The 19,364-nt window shown below is 37.0% G+C and overlaps 2 protein-coding genes across 2 annotated transcripts in view; both read right to left on the bottom strand.

Annotated features, from left to right (window-relative positions):
* The window catches only part of LOC107591723 (coiled-coil domain-containing protein 61-like), an 11,705-nt gene extending 6,256 nt beyond the window's left edge, over positions 1-5,449 (bottom strand). The window contains exons 1-9 of the mRNA XM_016280958.1: positions 5,245-5,449; positions 4,400-4,564; positions 4,226-4,308; positions 3,157-3,317; positions 2,926-3,078; positions 2,230-2,431; positions 2,033-2,115; positions 1,718-1,938; positions 1,527-1,605 (exon numbers count right to left, since the gene is read on the bottom strand). Coding sequence (XP_016136444.1) covers positions 1,527-1,605; positions 1,718-1,938; positions 2,033-2,115; positions 2,230-2,431; positions 2,926-3,078; positions 3,157-3,317; positions 4,226-4,308; positions 4,400-4,547 — 1,130 coding nt within the window. The 5' untranslated portion in view covers positions 4,548-4,564; positions 5,245-5,449. The remainder of the gene's footprint in view (positions 1-1,526; positions 1,606-1,717; positions 1,939-2,032; positions 2,116-2,229; positions 2,432-2,925; positions 3,079-3,156; positions 3,318-4,225; positions 4,309-4,399; positions 4,565-5,244) is intronic.
* Positions 5,450-6,179: 730 nt separating this feature from the next.
* LOC107591685 (leukemia inhibitory factor receptor-like) lies at positions 6,180-17,283 on the bottom strand. Its single transcript, XM_016280910.1, is given in 19 exon segments — positions 6,180-6,743; positions 7,274-7,337; positions 7,431-7,524; positions 7,711-7,830; positions 7,920-8,084; positions 8,204-8,302; positions 8,482-8,747; positions 10,925-11,148; positions 11,248-11,309; positions 12,028-12,181; positions 12,311-12,447; positions 12,543-12,667; positions 12,778-12,904; positions 13,505-13,768; positions 13,868-14,018; positions 14,765-14,943; positions 15,682-15,804; positions 16,002-16,040; positions 17,147-17,283. Coding segments are annotated over 17 exon segments (2,682 nt in total). The 5' UTR covers positions 15,743-15,804; positions 16,002-16,040; positions 17,147-17,283; the 3' UTR covers positions 6,180-6,353.
* Between the last annotated feature and the right edge of the window lie 2,081 nt (positions 17,284-19,364).

Genomic DNA, 19,364 nt, shown 5'->3' on the forward strand with positions numbered 1-19,364 from the left:
AAAAACAAAGTTCTACATTTTAAATGGATTATTGCCTAAAGCTCGCAAAGAGCACTCCTTTTTTAACCACTAAAAACTGTCACTCTTAGTTCATCGTGATCTCACAATGTTCTGTTATGACCAATGAATCTCACACTGTGCAATTAATATATTATGAACATCGTCATGTAAACACTCTGTATGTTATAATGAAAGGATTTGATTGTGATCAGCACAGAACAAAAACTGGTGTGTGTCGCAGCCATTAGGTAAACCAGCATACATTCATGAGGATGATAAAAGTGTTTTAACTTGAGTAAAGCCCCCAGACCTCCTGCTCGTGATTCCCCCTGCCACCCCTGTACACGTTCAGAATGGAGGCGATTTCACTCCAGCGCTTCTCTTTCTCCTTGCTGTTGTGATACGTTTTCGACACATTATACAGACGTGTTACTACAAAACATCAAGAAGTAGTTTCCTCCGTCTCGACTATCCAATGGAGCCGTACAGCAGCTGTTTTGCAGTCGCATTGGCTATTGTGAAAGTACTGACGTAATCATACAGCCGTCATCATCCCGATTTCAATCCTAAATATCAAACATGATATTGTTATGATATTGATATCGGGGCGGCCCCGATTTGTGTGCGAGCAGATCGGGAGGTGCAAGATTCGATCTGTGAACGCCCCACATTACCAGATAATCCGCACCGAACATCGGGACCGATCGAGGGGCTCGACAAGATTTTTGCTCCGATTCTCAGGAGGGGGAAATCGGGGCTAAATCGGGCTAAAAATCCTGTAGTGTGAGCCAGGCTTTAGTTAACGGAAGGCTACCTGCTGCCATTAGAGCAAGTGTAATTACTGCATTCACGCGCTCCTCGGATGCTCTCATTTCCAGAGTTGTGCTTTTAAGTCGGAATGTGAAAACAACATGGACACTCACGTTACTACAAAGATTTGTTGGATTTGTATTAATAGAGCTTTCCGACTTGAGTTCACGTGCATTTTCTCAGTCGGGAAATAATTTTTCACGTGCGGTGCTGGATGCTTCTTACATCCGTTTCGGAGAACCAGAGGACAAATATTTAAATCGATCGCTCAGGCATGGCACCGAAATGAGGCACCGAAATCTGCGTTCTGATTTGGTTCTAGTACATACCGTTTACATAGGTACCGGTGCCATATTGGTACTGGGTTTCGGTACCCAGCCCTAGGTGCAGCTGCCTACAAATAAATTCTACCAGATTATAACTTGTCAAACAGACATAAGACTCTCATTCTTTTATCAGCCTGATGCCAAAAGGCATACACTTTTTTTTCTTACACTGATGTACCATATCCATGACTGAGGATCAACATTTGAGAAAACTAATTCATGCAAGGGACAAGGAAAGCATCTAGTTCACACTTTTCAAAGTAAACTGTATTACTGCACACAGACAGGGCGATGCTTGTAGGAAAAAGACAACAAATAAAACACTAAACAGCAGAAATGCAACAGAAAAGATAATAAAAACTTCAAACTGAAAGGGTGAAAGTGTCTTACTTCTTCATCTCAGCCTCTTTTTGGCGTCGTTGTCGGTCTTGAATGTAGGCCGTAGGGTCAAACCGATGCACTCGTGACCCTATCATGAGAGAACAAGACTTGAATCAAATCAAAAGTCTATAAACAGGGCTTCTGCCTTTGTTTCTTGACTTTGACCATAAAGATATTGTGTTCATCTTCACACATTTCACCTGTTGGAGATGGCGAGGGTCTCGTGATGTAATTCCGAGACCCTGAAGAGGGCCTCCTAATTCTCTCCTCTGACCTCCGAGCCCTGTCCTCCATCCTCTCCCTCGACCCAGAGCGTGCTCTTACCCCCACACGGGTCAAACTGCGCTCTCTGGATAAAGACCGATGAACCTCCCCATCACCTCTAAGCCCGCTTCGGCCAGACATGACTGGAGTTGCTCGACTGTCAAAATAGGAAGAATGAGTTGATTAACATGTGCTCCAAAAATGTTAATAAATGCAAAAAAAAGACACAGATGGCAATTAATTAAGCTTACCCGCGTCGTAACAAGGCCAGCTCAGTGGTCAGACTTTTAACACGTATCCGTAGAGCCCGTTCTGATGCCCTGAGTTCCTCCAGCTACCAACAAGAGTGAATTTCAACATTTAAGTGGGTGCTAATACTATGCATGAGTGTTTTACATTGTCAGCTTGTCATCTCATGACCATACAACACTAATCTGCTTAGAGTCACCTGTTCCAGAACGAGGAGCTGTTCCTGGCTCCTCTTGCTTGCAGAGCGCTGGCTTTTTGCCCTTTCCTTCAGCAGCTGTTCCTCCAGGCTGTGCACTGCCTCTCTGAGCCCACGGGGCCCAGGAGCAGAACCAGCCCCTACCATCTGTTGACGATCCAGAGCCTTGGCCAAGGCTTCCTTTTCATCCCTCACCAAAGCCAACCTGATGAAGGGGACATTAAACAGAAGGTAAAAGACTTGAAAACACAACATTCTCTTTTTACTCACTGTGGGTAAAATGTTTTTGTTACTTTACAAAAACAACAACTGTGGAACACAAAATAAAATTGAGACTTTTTTTTTGTCCAAACAATTAAAGTCAAAGGTAACCCAAAATGGTTTGGTTACCAATGCTCTTTAAAATACTTAACTTTGTTACACAGAAGAAAGTCAGTCCTACAGGAATGAAACGAGAAATTATGACAATTTTATTTTTGAGTGAACTATCACTTTGAGGCCTTTGACAGATACACTGTTATCTAATAAAGATTTTTCAAGCTACAGCAATGTACAGGATTTTTCTTTCTTCTATTGTGCTGACTGTGCCCTTGTGCACCTGCCAGCAACTAACCAGGTGTGCAAAAGGTGTGTGTGCTCCCCCCCCCCCGAAAGCATGATAAAAACACTAAATACATATTTCATTAGAAAATAACTGACTCTGCACGGAGCTTGCGTGTTTCCTGGTCTGATACTTTGTGGCCTCCTCGCAGTCTCAGTGTTTTCAGCTCGGCCCTCAGAGCTCGGATCTCTCTTTGAAGCTCTGCAGGATCAGGTTTTCCAAGATGTGGAAGTGGAAGAGGATAGTGTATCCTACAAAAATAGAACTTTTTAAAAACTGGCCTATTAAGAGCAGATTAAAACAGACTGAGTGATCAAAACTACACAGACCTGTCAAACTCCACAGTGTAGATGAGGATGAGGTATCGTTTAGCACTGAGGGCAGGAGACTGTGGCTGAGCACGAGGTCGGCCAACTACACCTGCCTTTCTGTTCCGCAGAAGCTCGAGGTCAGAATAGGTCAAGAGGTCAAGGGTCACCGATTCACTGGACTGCAAAAGAAAATTAAGGGAGTAAATAAGATTTTTTTTTCTTTTTTTAAATGTGATTATTAACATAAGTCTGGTTAATCACTTTGTAGACTTTTTTTTATTGTCAATAAATCAAGTGCTGCATAAGCCAAATTAATCAAAATAAAATTAAAACAGCAAATTAACTTTAAAATAAAACGAAATAAAGACAAATATAAATAAAGATAAATAAAATGCAGTGCATATCTGTTGCTTTCGTTGTCGTGAACTGTTAATTTGCATATAGTACAGGAACTTTAAATTGGATTTATATCCTTTTCGCGGAGACACATTTATGTGGCCAAGTGTAAATGTATAAGTTTTAACAAATCACACAGCTATACGATTAGTAAACACACATGAAGTGACCAGGTGTAAACAGGCCCTCATAACGTACATTTGAGAACACAACAACGCTACTCCCAAACTTGTAATGAGAACTTGAGATGCGCTTATAAACCAACTGTTGTCAACAAAAGAGAAGCTTTTCTTTGTCTGAAAATGAAGAAATTAAGACAGTTAAATTAGATTTTAGTACTGGAATTTTACAGCTGTAAAAAATAATAATTTTTCCTAAATAGTATTGCTTTCATTGTACAGAGAAATATTACAACAGTAATTTTTCAATATAGGAATAATAAGAAGAAGAATAAAAAAACAACAATAATTATTCTTAATATTTTATAGTTATATTGATGTATAATAGCAAGGCAAATTGTGCAAATTATGCAGCTGCACAAAGTAGTACAAAAAAAAGCCTGGATTTAAAAATAAATAAGAAAATAAATCACAAAATGTCCAGCCATAGTGCATTTATTGTCTTGACCAGCTTTAAGAATCAAGACGCCATAGTAAATAGGATTTTTATGGCTTTTATTCTTTGGACCCACCATGTTGACAGCAGACTCAAGCATACTGCAGAATACTGGAAACTGTTTAAAATTCCCAGTTTTCCGGGTCAGGTCCTCAATATCTAATGATAATAAAAAAAAAAGGTTGTAATGACATAAAACAACATTTCATGTAAGCAAAAACTAAATATCAGTTTTAGAAGCTCAACTTACAGGCTGGATCGAACTCTCCTCTCCACTGGTCCGCTGTAACCACATCTGACATCTCTACGATTAGTAACCTCTCCGCCAGCTCGACCTTGACGGCAAATTCAGCACCCCGAAATTTCATTTCTTCCTGCACAACTTTGCCAACCTCCATTGCTTGCCACTGACAGCCTGAAGGGATCATTGCACAGGGTTCAATAACAGAGTCATTGCAGTTCATGCTGTAATCAGCATTTCTTGATCACAGCCATGTTACACATAGACAGACAAATAGACAACTACTGTATATAGAAATATACAGACATACTTTGTATCATAACACAGCTCATATATAGAGAACAATCATATCGTTATCAGATCAAAACAGTCATTTTAACCAGACAGTTTTCATTCTGAAGGTTTGCAGTGATTGCTTTATGTTGTTCATGTCTAACACACACCGAGCTGTGATGTCCATTACAAAAGTCAGCTTCTTCACAGGCAGGATTTGGGTCATGAACCATTTCAATGAATGAGACTGATTTACACTTCACTGAATTTCTTTGTATCTTAGATAAATAGAGGTTGTAACCTCGTTTATTCACGAATCAGTATGCAACACAAGTTCTTCTCGGCATGTCAGCTAAAAACTGATGAAGAACTTGCTAACCTTGAAGATGTGCCAAAAGACTGCCAACGCTAGTCACACAATAACACTATAAAATAAATCGCATGAATAATAAAGATATCACACATCGTGGTTTTGAAGGCTACAGAGGAAGATGGGAATACAGAGGATGAGAAATGTGCGCAAGTTACTGTTATGATAGATGAATCTCAGACCATACACAACTAGCACGCTAGCAACATACCAGTTATTGGTGGAAATGTGTTGGGCAGGCACGAGCTGTTCGATTAAAACTCTACATTTAAAGCGTCGAAGAAATTACTAACAAAAACAGATTAAAAGCTATTCTATGTCAATTTATCAAAAGCATGTTCAGTAAACTGGTCGCTACTGAGTGAGCTCGCCTCGAACAACTGAAAACAGCGGCTCAATGACCGGGAATTTAAAACTCCCGCCCACAACTGTTTACATTGGTCAACTCGTGTAGATGTTGATGTTCTATTGACTGTTCTGCCTGTCAATCAAAAGGAAAGCATTTCATTGTTGCAACGCCCTTAGGCAACCCTTCACGCCCATAAAAGTGATTTTTAGGAGCATCAGTTTAAGGATTTCTCATTCAATTGATATATTTTACCATGTCAAGCATTCTTTGAAATTTGAATATTACGTTGACACATACGACCCTTTTTGTGAAGTTTTGTATGAAACTAACCGACATTTATTTTGTGATTAGCCTACTTCAGTTTATCTTGGAATCAAAATCAAATATTTTGTTTGCTGGAAAGTGTACAATTAATTGAATGAATTCGTACATGATGTGAATACGTGTAAACCACAATTTTAATGTCTTTAAGCATAAACTGAATTTGTATTTAGGTACAATCTCTCGTTCATTAATAAGACAGCGATCAAAACATCTAGATATGTAATTATGTATACGTTTGACATTTTTTTCCTCAAAGTCATTATATTCCATCGAAGTCTTTAATTAGGCCACAAGAGGGAACTATTGCACTACTGAAGCATAATGCTAGCAACATCAAGGTCATGGGTTGGATTCACGGGGGTCACACATGTTGAGAGTATGTGCCAAATAGATAAATGCAAATAAATATTATAGCGAAATACAATGCAGATATACAGAGGCAGTTCTAAAGAAGTTCACAGCTTTTTTTCCCCCATCACAGTATTTAAAAAAAAGCATTTTTACTACTCATTTTACAAGAGTTGGGAGTGTTGAAAAAAAGAATACATTTATATATATAAGATGAATTCACTGGCGTTTACAATTTGGTGTAATTGGCATATACATGGTGTGTGTTACATAGCACGACACTGGTCCATCTAGGGGACCTATACATTTGTACGACATGCTGATTGGGGCTTGTAGCTCTCCGAGTCTTTAACAACAAGATTATTCTGAACAAAGTTAGGGGCTGGGAGGTAAGCATCCTGCATTTCCAGTGTAAGATCAGACATCTGAGCAACATCAACTGGTTCTGGCATGGTCAAATTATAAGAAGGGTTTTCAAGAATTGAGGTAAGCTTCTCAACAGGATAATATGAGACATCAACTGGAGATTCAGAAATGTTCAGGTAGAAATGTCCAGGAATCACTTTGGAGTTAGAGCTGATGAGGTCAAGGCCATGTAGACTTTCTGACGTCGCAGGATGCTCTAAACTGTGGACCTCTTGAATCTCACACTTCATATACCCCTCGGTCATCTGGGTACAATAAATGCCCTGCAAACAACAAACATTTGTTGACCAGTTAACTGGTTTGTCACAGATTATACAATTTGCTAACACTGTAGCAAAATATTATTTAGCCAATTTATTAAGCCAATAATTTACCACACAAAATAAGTCATAACTTATTTGATCTTGCATAGCTTTTGAGCATGCCATGCAACTTTTCCATATTGGAATCTGCCTAATTGGATCATTTTATCAAGTGACAGATTAATATGCACACATCCTTTAATGTCAACTACAAAAATATTTGGTAAATATTTCCCTTCTCTTTTAAAATTGATAACCATATTTATTTTGCTATGTTTACTATGACCAAGTATATGGTTTGTTGCATTTTACTGTTAGGATTTAACATAGTTGATTCCCACTTGTCTGAGAGACGATGAGAACACACCTGCGACCCATTTTTGGCTTGTGACACACACACATACTTACATGCAAATTATACTTACTTAAAAAAAACATATTTTAGGAATGTTAGAAATGATAAGGAGGCTGAATAAGCACTGATGACTCACCTTTGTAATCCATTTCCCTGCAAGTTTTGGTTCAGGAATATCTGGATACAATAGTTTCTTTAACCTGAAGGATTTTAAGAGTGAAAATTTATAGAAAATATTGGGGTTTGAAAAACATATATGTTTTTCAGACATAACACAGGAAAATTGTCCTTACCATTTCCATTTCCTGTAGCAAAGGACTGTGATGATAATGAAGACAAGTGCTGCTGCACTGCAACCCACAATAGTGGCCGCAATCATCTGGTCAACTATGAAAATGTTGTCACATTGCACACAATATTATCATTGTGTGCAATGCTATATTCATCAATGCTATTTATATTTGTTTATTAAATATAATAAAGTAGTTCAATCATTAATCTTTCAATTATAATTCATTATATTTAATATTATAATTATATACAAAATATATAATTAAATATCTTCATACATACAGTTTTTTTCCACGTCCATTCTGAATGTAGTGTAGTCACCTTCACCCTCACCTCCAGATGTAAAGGCACTAACGCGGAAGGTATAGGAGCCTGGATCTAATTTCAAATTAACTTTATGCTCTAAAATTAAAACACAAAGTATGTCCATTTGTAATGTAATTTTTACACTAAGAAAAAACAGTGGACGTCAAATTAGAGAATGAACCCACCCTTTGTCACTATTGTGTTAATAACGGTTTCAGAATCAGAAAGCAATGTTGTGACATTGTAGCCTTGTATGAAGCCTTTTTGCAGGTCTAAGGGCACTTCGTCCCAGGAAAGCTCAAGATTTCTTCCATTGCTTTTAACTGTCAGATTCTGAACTTTCCCTGGTTCTGTGAACAGAAATAGCAGAATGGACAATAAGAAAGACGAGGTGAGGTTAACATGAAACAAATGTTCTTTTTTTTTTTTTGTGAGCTATTCCTTTAAATATTGAATCTTGACTGCTTACGTTGCTCAATAGCATAACACTGACTCCTCTTGAGAAGCTTTGGTGCATCATTAGTGCAGGCATAGACCGAGACAGTGTATCTCACTGCCTCAAAAATACCTGTGAGAAATAGAACAATTGAAATATTTTGTTCAAAATAGCAGTCATCCTCCCTTTCTGAACATAACCACAGCTCACTGAACCACTGATGGACCATTACACACATGCACAAATTCAATATCAGAACAAAAACAGATCAGAAGTGAGTCAAATGATTCATCTTTAAGCTCCCAACTGACCAGACCGATTCCAGGTGTCACAGGCGTCACTGTCACATTCTGAGATCTTCTCCCATTCTACATCACATTGCTTCTTATTGTAGGTTGGAAACCATTCAACAACATAGCCACAAGTAGAATAGGGGTATTCTTCCCAAGACATTTCAAAGCCACCATTACTGCTATTGATATGGCTTATACTGACTTCATTGTCTGTGAAAAGTATTATAAAACATCATTAATTAAATCACAACCTTTTCAACCTGTTTAAACAGCATTTGAATATACTTTAAATGCTCACCAGGATTACTCGGGACGATGATGGTAGAAGGAGGAGAAAGACCAGCAGAGTTTTTCGCTGAGACTGTGATGATTTGATCACTTGTTTCATTCCCAAAGGTGATTTTGTAGCACAGCTGCGTATTTAGTCCTATGTCAATTTTTCTGCTCCTTCCTTTGGGGTTTCCAATGGTAATTTCATATCCTGTAATTATCCCATGGCTTTGTTGTTGAGTTAGAGGCTTTAAAACATTAAAAAGGGTCATTTTTATTTGTTTGACTGCAGCTGCAAAGTGCAGAGAAAAGCTAAAAATAGCAGTGCCAAATCCTACTGCACTTACCTTCCACAGGACATATGTATTTTGTTCAAAATATTGAATCCAAACATCCACTGCTTCTGGAACTGAAGAGAGATCATTAGTGTCACAATAAATTCCTCGAATTTGACTGGCAGTTGCTGAATAATTTTTACTCATCTGATTAGTTCAGAAACATTAATTAGTTCAGAAAGAGAACTGTGTGTTAGTCTGAAACGTAGTGTTTGATATTTTTATGGCTTCCCTTAAAACTATTTACAGTACATCAACAGAGAAAAAAATAGACACAGTAAAATGTAAGTTGTGTGAACACTGTAAGTTACTCAGTATTAACTTCTTGTCCAACAGATTTTTTAAACACAGAAGTAAGCTATTTTCTATGAATGTGTGGGACTTCCGATTCATTAGCTGCTATAGGTAAATAACTACAAGAATAAGTGCAGCACCTGTAGTTCTTGCAATAAGGTGGATATATGAAAGTGTTGTATAAAAGCAATATCATACTCAAGAAATATACATATATAAAAATAAAATATATATATACATATATATATATACAGTGGGTACGGAAAGTATTCAGACCCCCTTAAATTTTTCACTCTTTGTTATATTGCAGCCATTTGCTAAAATCATTTAAGGTCATTTTTTTTCCTCCTTAATGTACACACAGCACACCATATTGACAGAAAAACACAGAATTGTTGACATTTTTGCAGATTTATTAAAAAAGAAAAACTGAAATATCACATGGTCCTAAGTATTCAGACCCTTTGCTCAGTATTTAGTAGAAGCACCCTTTTGATCTAATACAGCCATGAGTCTTATTGGGAAAGATGCAACAAGTTTTTCACACCTGGATTTGGGAATCCTCTGCCATTCCTCCTTGCAGATCCTCTCCAGGTCTGTCAGGTTGGATGGTAAACGTTGATGGACAGCCATTTTTAGGTCTCTCCAGAGATGCTCAATTGGGTTTAAGTCAGGGCTCTGGCTGGGCCATTCAAGAACAGTCACAGAGTTGTTGTAAAGCCACTCCTTCATTATTTTAGCTGTGTGCTTAGGGTCATTGTCTTGTGGGAAGGTAAACCTTCGGCCCAGTCTGAGGTCCTGAGCACTCTGGAGAAGGTTTTCGTCCAGGATATCCCTGTACTTGGCCGCATTCATCTTTCCCTCGATTGCAACCAGTCATCCTGTCCCTGCAGCTGAAAAACACCCCCACAGCATGATGCTGCCACCACCATGCTTCACTGTTGGGACTGTATTGGACAGGTGATGAGCAGTGCCTGGTTTTCTCCACACATACCGCTTAGAATTAAGGCCAAAAAGTTATATCTTGGTCTCATCAGACCAGAGAATCTTATTCAGGTGTTTTTTTAGCAAACGCCATGCGGGCTTTCATGTGTCTTGCACTGAGGAGAGGCTTCCGTCGGGCCACTCTGCCATAAAGCCCCGACTGGTGGAGGGCTGCAGAGATGGTTGACTTTCTACAACTTTCTCCCATCTCCCAACTGCATCTCTGGAGCTCAGCCACAGTGATCTTTGGGTTCTTCTTTACCTCTCTCACCAAGGCTCTTCCCCCCCGAGAGCTCAGTTTGGCCGGACGGCCAGCTCTAGGAAGGGTTCTGATCATCCCAAACGGATCTTCTCCCATTCTACATCACATTGCTTCTTATTGTAGGTTGGAAACCATTCAACAACATAGCCACAAGTAGAATAGGGGTATTCTTCCCAAGACATTTCAAAGCCACCATTACTGCTATTGATATGGCTTATACTGACTTCATTGTCTGTGAAAAGTATTATAAAACATCATTAATTAAATCACAACCTTTTCAACCTGTTTAAACAGCATTTGAATATACTTTAAATGCTCACCAGGATTACTCGGGACGATGATGGTAGAAGGAGGAGAAAGACCAGCAGAGTTTTTCGCTGAGACTGTGATGATTTGATCACTTGTTTCATTCCCAAAGGTGATTTTGTAGCACAGCTGCGTATTTAGTCCTATGTCAATTTTTCTGCTCCTTCCTTTGGGGTTTCCAATGGTAATTTCATATCCTGTAATTATCCCATGGCTTTGTTGTTGAGTTAGAGGCTTTAAAACATTAAAAAGGGTCATTTTTATTTGTTTGACTGCAGCTGCAAAGTGCAGAGAAAAGCTAAAAATAGCAGTGCCAAATCCTACTGCACTTACCTTCCACAGGACATATGTATTTTGTTCAAAATATTGAATCCAAACATCCACTGCTTCTGGAACTGAAGAGAGATCATTAGTGTCACAATAAATTCCTCGAATTTGACTGGCAGTTGCTGAATAATTTTTACTCATCTGATTAGTTCAGAAACATTAATTAGTTCAGAAAGAGAACTGTGTGTTAGTCTGAAACGTAGTGTTTGATATTTTTATGGCTTCCCTTAAAACTATTTACAGTACATCAACAGAGAAAAAAATAGACACAGTAAAATGTAAGTTGTGTGAACACTGTAAGTTACTCAGTATTAACTTCTTGTCCAACAGATTTTTTAAACACAGAAGTAAGCTATTTTCTATGAATGTGTGGGACTTCCGATTCATTAGCTGCTATAGGTAAATAACTACAAGAATAAGTGCAGCACCTGTAGTTCTTGCAATAAGGTGGATATATGAAAGTGTTGTATAAAAGCAATATCATACTCAAGAAATATACATATATAAAAATAAAATAAATTTTGTTATTGACCAAATACTTATTTTCCACCATAATTTGCAAATAAATTCTTTAAAAATCCTACAATGTGATTTTCTGGATTTTTTTTTCCTCATTTTGTCTCTCATAGTTGAGGTATACCTATGATGAAAATTACAGGCCTCTCATCTTTTTAAGTGGGAGAACTTTTGCAATTGGTGGCTGACTAAATACTTTTTTCCCCCCACTGTATATATATATAAATTAATTACACTATTTTCTAATATGTTAATCCTCTGAATACTTACCGTCCTCTTTAGTGGACAACTCAGTAATTTTACTCCAGTTGCCCCATTCGTAGAAGTGCTCATAAGACCCACATCTTACTCGAGCTGTGTATTTAGCAAAAGGCTGCAGATTTACAAGGACAAGTGACGAAAGTCCCGTTCCACTGAAGGTTTTCTTTGTGAAAGATGAAAATGTGTGGGCATTTGTGAGAATGCATGTACAGGCCTTGTAAGTCAAACAGTGGAAAGATAAAAATAGAATGCTTATCAATTTTAATGCAAGATCAAATCTGATGACACCAACATTGTAAATGCTTCCATTGAGCTTCACTTGACAAATCATTGGAAACCAAGTATAATTTTTCTCATTCCAACTCCACCGAAGAGTGACTTCTCTTGCATAAGCAGCATGAGATATTTTAATGGGTGCTCTCATCCATACTGTGCAAGAAGAAAACCGAAGATTAAATTCAGTTAAACGTTGAGGCCATGCAGTATTTTAAGAGATAATAAAACTATATTAAAATAAGTTTTACCTCGGTGTGTGGGGTCAGCTGTATCTGTGAGAGTCTTCACACCAAGGGGATTTTTGGCAATCAGGGTCCAGTTTGTCACCTGCGGTTTCATCGCATGTAGGACACATTGACCAAATTTACAATCTCTGTCAAAAGCAAAACAATTAGCATCAGAGAATTGAATTCAGTATGATGAGAGCAACCACGCATAATTCACACTGTACATTAAGACGGATATATTCAGCAATGTGGATACCTTCCATTAAGTTTGTAGTTTGTCTCTCTTTTAACATACAGATGGGTGTTTCTGCCTCTTTTCCAGTGACATTCCACAGAGCTGAGATCCCGTGTTATACATGTAAGATTCTGGTCATCTGGGGGATCTGTAGCATCCAGTGAAGTTAAACTCAAATTAACATTTGGTATACACAGTTCAAAGTTTTTTTTTTAATTAATACTTTTATTCAGCAAGGATTCATTACATTAATCAAAGGTTTAAATTGCAATAATATTTCACAATATTATTGTTTTGCTATATTTTTGATTTAATTATTGCAGCTGTGGTAAGCATAAGAGACTTAAAAATCTGACCCCAAACTTTTGAACGAGGCTTTATGAGTATTATTCCATGTTTACTAATTCTAACTAATGAACTGGTAAGCATATAATGTTATAATTTTTTTCATAAATGAATGCAAGGAATACAGTAATTGTTACTGGGGGTTTTCTATCTTCCAGCCTCCATAGAAAATACCACACTTTTGCCAACTCATCCAAGTGGCTTCATCGTTAAAATGGTGGGAATTTCCCACATGTGGCCAAAATCCAATATGTGGGCAAAATATTTAAAAAGCTCTGACTAATCCTCACCAAATGGAAAATGAAGTCCAGCTGCTTAAGATTTAACTTACAGTAAAACATTTCAAAACTGATGGGTTTAAAAAAATAACAATTCCTTTTAAATAGGATGAGCGTAGACTTACAGCCAATAAATACTGAAGCGCCAGTATGGAATACTGAAGAGTTTCCTTTAACTCCACATCGTATGTCTGAAGTGGATTCAGAAGGCCTATCAAAGTGAACTGGTTCTTCTGTGATGTATGTCCTGTTGCTGATTGGACTTAGAAATGGAACCAATGGAACATTGGAATCTGTCTCCATGATGCAACAGAACGTGATGTTACTCCCAACCATGAAAACTTGATCATAAGGAAAGACAGTTGTTGTTGTAGCATTTAGATCTTGTCCTGTTATTTTATAGGCAAAACAGTTCAGTTATTGTTCAGTTGTCCTGGTCTTTTGCATAACACATGCATAAAGTGAAAGAACAACCTGTGGCTACAAACCGTTGTACGTATATAATGGTGTCCATTCACCAATGTAATGCTGATCTCGATGCCTAAGTCTGACCGAATGGGAAGTGCACTGCAACGGTATAGGTGAGGTCCATTTCCAATGATAAAAGGTTGTTTTGTTTGGCATCACATGTATAGTTTCCTAAAAAAGTTATTTCTCATTGAAAAAAATGACCGTACACTGTAAAAAAAATCCGTAAAATTTACGGTAAAAAACCGGCAGCTGTGGTTGCCGAAATTTTACCGTAAAAAATTTGGTAGCAACGTTTTAGGTTTTATGGTTTTAACTTAAATTTACAGTTAAATACTGTATTTTCATTATCTGTTTTGCACCTTTGTAATACACTGATAACCACCAAATGCAGGTGGTGATGAGAAAGTCACATGATGAACCAAAGCCCATCACAAGCAGCTTTTAGATAATAACATATATAGAAGGTGCACAGTGTCATTCACACAAACACCAAACACCATCATGGTAACACACATGAAACTGAAATAATGCAATAAACATTAATTAGGTGTAACACACAACCCGAATATACAAAACTGATAAGAAAAAACTAAGAAGAAACATAGTTATTTCAACAAAAAACATCAAATTTGAAATGTAACGCAAGGAATTCTGGGTATGTCAATTTACGGTTATTCACTGTAAATTATACGGTCTTTTTTCACTTCCAAAAACGGTATACTACCGTAAAATTAATGTCCAATACATGTAATGTCCAATACAGTTTTTGACCATATATAGTAGGGGAATTTACCGTTAAACATTTAACAGGTTTTTACTGTAGCATTTTTACAGTCTTTTGCCGTTAAATTCACGGTCATTTTTTACAGTGTATGCATATATTTCCATTGCTTTTGTAAAAAAATCACACTTACATTGTGAACTGTCTTCATCTCTTCAGTACGAAGGACCTCTATGTCGTAGCTGATTTTCTTGAATTCATCATTTTCAGCAAACTCATCTCTCCATGCAACATTCAACACCCATGCACCATTATTAAATGTGTCCGTTTCCTCTGCATACACTTTCACCTCTTTTATAGGAACTGGGTGCCCTGTTGATACATATTATAATTAAGTTCTTCTATCAATGGTCTCAACTAACAATTGAAATATGATGGTATAGTATTATTAAAGGAATATTTCACCAAAAAATTAAAATTTTCTGAAAATGCACTCATCATCAGGCCATCCAAGATGTAGATGTGTTTGTTTCTTTCGTAAGAAACAAATCCATCATTAAGACATTTTAACTTTAAACCGCTCTGGCCAATAATCCATAATAATACATAACGCTTTCTCCAGTGAAAAAGTCCATCCCTGCTGTCCTCTCACATCTAAATCCAGTGACGCATGTTTTTAGAAATGTTTTGAATTGTTTTCACTTTGAAACAGTGCTTAATCTGTGCATATTTCTCTCCTGATTCATAGCAGATGACTTTTTCCACTGGCGAAAGCAATATTATAGAAGACTCATTTGAAGACGTGGTGGATTTATTTATAACAAACGCGCAGCTTTTCGCTGAAGTTAATTGATGGACTGGAGTCGTGTGGATTACTTGGGCATTATTGTGATGTTTTTATCAGCTGTTTGGACTCTCATTCTGACGGCACCCATTCACTACAGAGGATCCATTGGTGAGCAAGAGATGTAATGCTAAATTTCTCCAAATCTGTTCTAATGAAGAAACAAAATCTTGGATGCCCTGAGGGTACAAATTTTTAGCAAATGTTAATTTTTTGTTGAACTATCTCTTTAAAAGTTTCACAAGTTAAATGCGTTCAAGACTCACCATCCTGTTTTGTTAGGCCAATCAGTGAAAAAAGCAGAGCACACAAAAGCCAGACTGACATGATTGATCTCAGGAGATTCTGGACAAGAAATGGCTCATAAGTGTTTCCATTAGCAATTAGATCTGATAAGGAAACAAAATGGTTCTAATCAATTAAGCATGGCTGAATAGCATCTTCTAATAAGGTATAAAAGTAGAAATAAGTTATCTTTCTTCCCTAATGGGTTTTAATTTACAGGAGATGGAGATAGTAAAGTGGAAGGAGAGAGAGAAAATGGAATCATCAGGACATGATTCAACACAAACTCAAACTGCATTACCTTGAGTATGTGCAGTATCTACCACAGCCCAACCTGTTTCTTTTTTTTTAATAAAAACTTGATTATTTTGTTGATTTTTATAGACAGTAACCCTTCAACTAATTTGTGATTCAGGTATACAAATAGTACAACTTTTCTTGTTCTGATGGAGAAACTCTAAACCCTCTAATCATGTTAAAAAAATGAAATGTTTTGCTCATAAGACAGAAATGGATTATGAACAATAAATAAAAATCAAATCAAACAGAATTCATTAGGCCATTAAGAAGCAGCAATTCCGATTATTGGTGCATTACTACTGGAAAATTAGAGGCTTAAAGTCTGTTGTAGATAAGACTATCATCATTTATGATCTGCGGCTATGAAAATGAGTAAACAGTAAACACACCACAGATGGTGACTGAAGAGACTTCTAAACAATAGCACATCCAATACATCAAATACTAATCCATTACGTGTTTAACCGGGAGTTAAATTATGACTAACATTGACAATATTGTTTTTCCAATCACAACACACCAGAAACATGAAGTGCAATTGTTTTAGAGATCACTTAATATGACTGAACACCATGGATGACGGAATTGTGTAAATCCTTTATATATTTGGCTTTCTCATCTGGATTTCACACACCATATGTACACCATGTGTGTTTGTTTGTTTATTTTGCAACATAATATACATGGTTTAATTTTTGTACTCTGTTGAGAGTTCAATTGTTCAGAACATCTCTTCAGTTGCTACATGGCCCAAGAGTTGATATTTCTTGTATAAAAAGACCCATATTACTCATAGGACTTGCAAAGTAATCATTCTTTACAGATGATGTCAGGACCATGTGCCTGCTTTTTTATTTAAAAAGGAAATATTTTACAAAACGTATTTGACAAACAATTAATAACTGATTTCACTAAAAACGGAACCAGTGTGTTATATAAAATATACCTAATCTAATAAAACAGAATTAATCGAATAAGTGAGGCAAAGACATGAGCGCTGCTCATCTCTCCTTATGAACCGTAATAGTTAGTTATAGTATAGTTAGTCATATTATAGGTTCATTGATTCGTGTCATTAGAACATAAACATTACACAAAGCCTTTCTTGAGAAGTTAAAAGAATTACGAGAAGAAGAAAACACCCACCTGCTTAAAGTGTTCGCAGGTTTCCTTAAATTATTTTCGCCCAGAGCTAAACATGTTAAACTTATCAGAGCCGCGTCTTGGAAAACAACTAAGTTCACTCGTACACGAGCAGAAGTGTGAGAAGTAGTGGGAGGATCTCAGAGTGGAAGGGTGGGTGCGGGGAGTTACGAGAGTCTCTTTGGAAAGGGGATCAAGAAGAACAAGTTTATTAACCGCTGTGTGTTTTAATGGCAGCACGTTAAAACGATTCCCCAACGCCATCTCGAAGATTTTAGGCTGATATCGATATTTTCCTGCGTACAGTAGCCTACTCAGTACAAGATGAGAACTCAGTAGGCATACGTTAAGTAGGAAGGAATGTGGATTACAGGTCCATTTCACACAGTCAACGCTGACTGGAGAAATCAGTATGGATCTACAGAAGGTAAACTGTTATTAGAGATGAGAATACTACAGTCATATTAGTAGATAAAAGCATTATCGTATCGGACAAAATACGCACACACACACACACACACAAAAAACACAAGGGAGGGGATTGTATCCACTGACTAACTGTTCTGTGGAAAGAGTCATATGTGTGGCAATATATGTGACATTATATTGACTCCATACGGAAGCCTTTCTCTGGAATTCTTGCGAGCGCAGCTGGCCCGGGCTGAGCATAAAGACTTTCTGATTTGAAAAAAACAAAAACACCCCAAACATCTGCGAGAAACACCAAACAGCAATGAAACACTTGAGAAATGTGTCAAGGAAATTGAGGTTTATTTTATCACGTACGCATCCCTTTCATTAGATTGTCAAGGCCCATAGCCCCCATCCGCTCCCCTCAAAACACATTAAATTATACAAGAAAGCTCACAATTAAAGAAACATTATCAGTATGTACAACAGTTTTAGATGTCTTCCCTTCAGGAAAATATAAATAACACTTCTTGCATCAGTCTGCAATGTCATTTTTAAATGGTGCTTACATTTCATAGTGCTCTGCAAAATCATGAGTGCAATTAAAAGGAAAACAAAAATCACTTAAAGCCAAGGTGCACTTAGTTTTAGTTGTACAATGATCAAATAGGCTATACAATTAAAATATATGCATTTCCTTTACACTCTTAGCATTAATGGTGATGGAGAAAACCTTTTAAAATGCTTGGAACTTGTTCCACAAATACAGTTAACTGCAATAATTGGCGCTTGTTATTATTTCAAAGGTTTTAAAAACACCAGTACATATTTTTATCAATTCAAAAATTATTTTCAAAACAATTTGACAATGGCTTCCGGTCATGGGCTGCACATAAGCCCTAGTGAAAACAGGAGGCAAGAAAATAATAAACCATGATTTAACGCTGTGGAAAAAGACCCACAAATAACCATCTGACATTCTGGGATATTTTCAGCACACCCTCTGATACTAATGACTTTGCGGAAATTATTTATCCAAGAACACTTCCGAAAATATTAGGGGCAGATTCCAGATTTATTTTGTTCAAAAAGAATATTTCATAAGTGTCTTAATTACGGTTCAATGTCCAGTCAGTATATAATAATAATAAAAAAAAAAAAGGCTGCATCAAATGTATGTACCACTCCACTATCTGTTGCTCTTGGACAGTTCCCATATTTATTTTTTCTATCCATTATACTGCAGATAGGGGTTAGAATGCACATGCACTTAAAAGTTTCCCCAGATGCCTAAAAGGAAATACTGTAACAACTACTAGTATTATCGCTGGCCATATTAGACTCAAGTTGAAACCTGATACTTAATTCAAAAGCCAAGGTAGGCAAAGGCAGATTTATTAGTTTCTATAATAAATAACACAAGAAAAAAAGAGCAACTTCATTAATTCTAATCGGTTAAAGCTAATAACAAATAAGGCAAAATAATGAAAGCTGCCTAAATAACATAAATGGTCCAGCCAAGAAAATGTTTGAAGTGATCGTCCTATCTTCAATAAGTCATTTGTACATACAGAATTAACAGGCACATTGCATAGAATTAATTCAAATATGAACCTCAATTTTATACTTACAAAGTGGGATCTAACCATTTTTGGTCTTTTTTTATTCAATGTTAAACTAGATTCATCCTAACCCTGAAGACATTTTGTTATCTTATTAAACCAAAATGGGTATGCGCAATACTGAGAATTGCTGTTATAAAAATTGATAACGATAAAGCATAGTAGTAGTTTATGAATGACAGGCAGTT

This window comes from Sinocyclocheilus grahami, unplaced genomic scaffold (genome assembly GCF_001515645.1).
Source record: "Sinocyclocheilus grahami isolate Dianchi unplaced genomic scaffold, SAMN03320097.WGS_v1.1 scaffold145.1, whole genome shotgun sequence".
Lineage (NCBI taxonomy): Eukaryota > Metazoa > Chordata > Actinopteri > Cypriniformes > Cyprinidae > Sinocyclocheilus > Sinocyclocheilus grahami.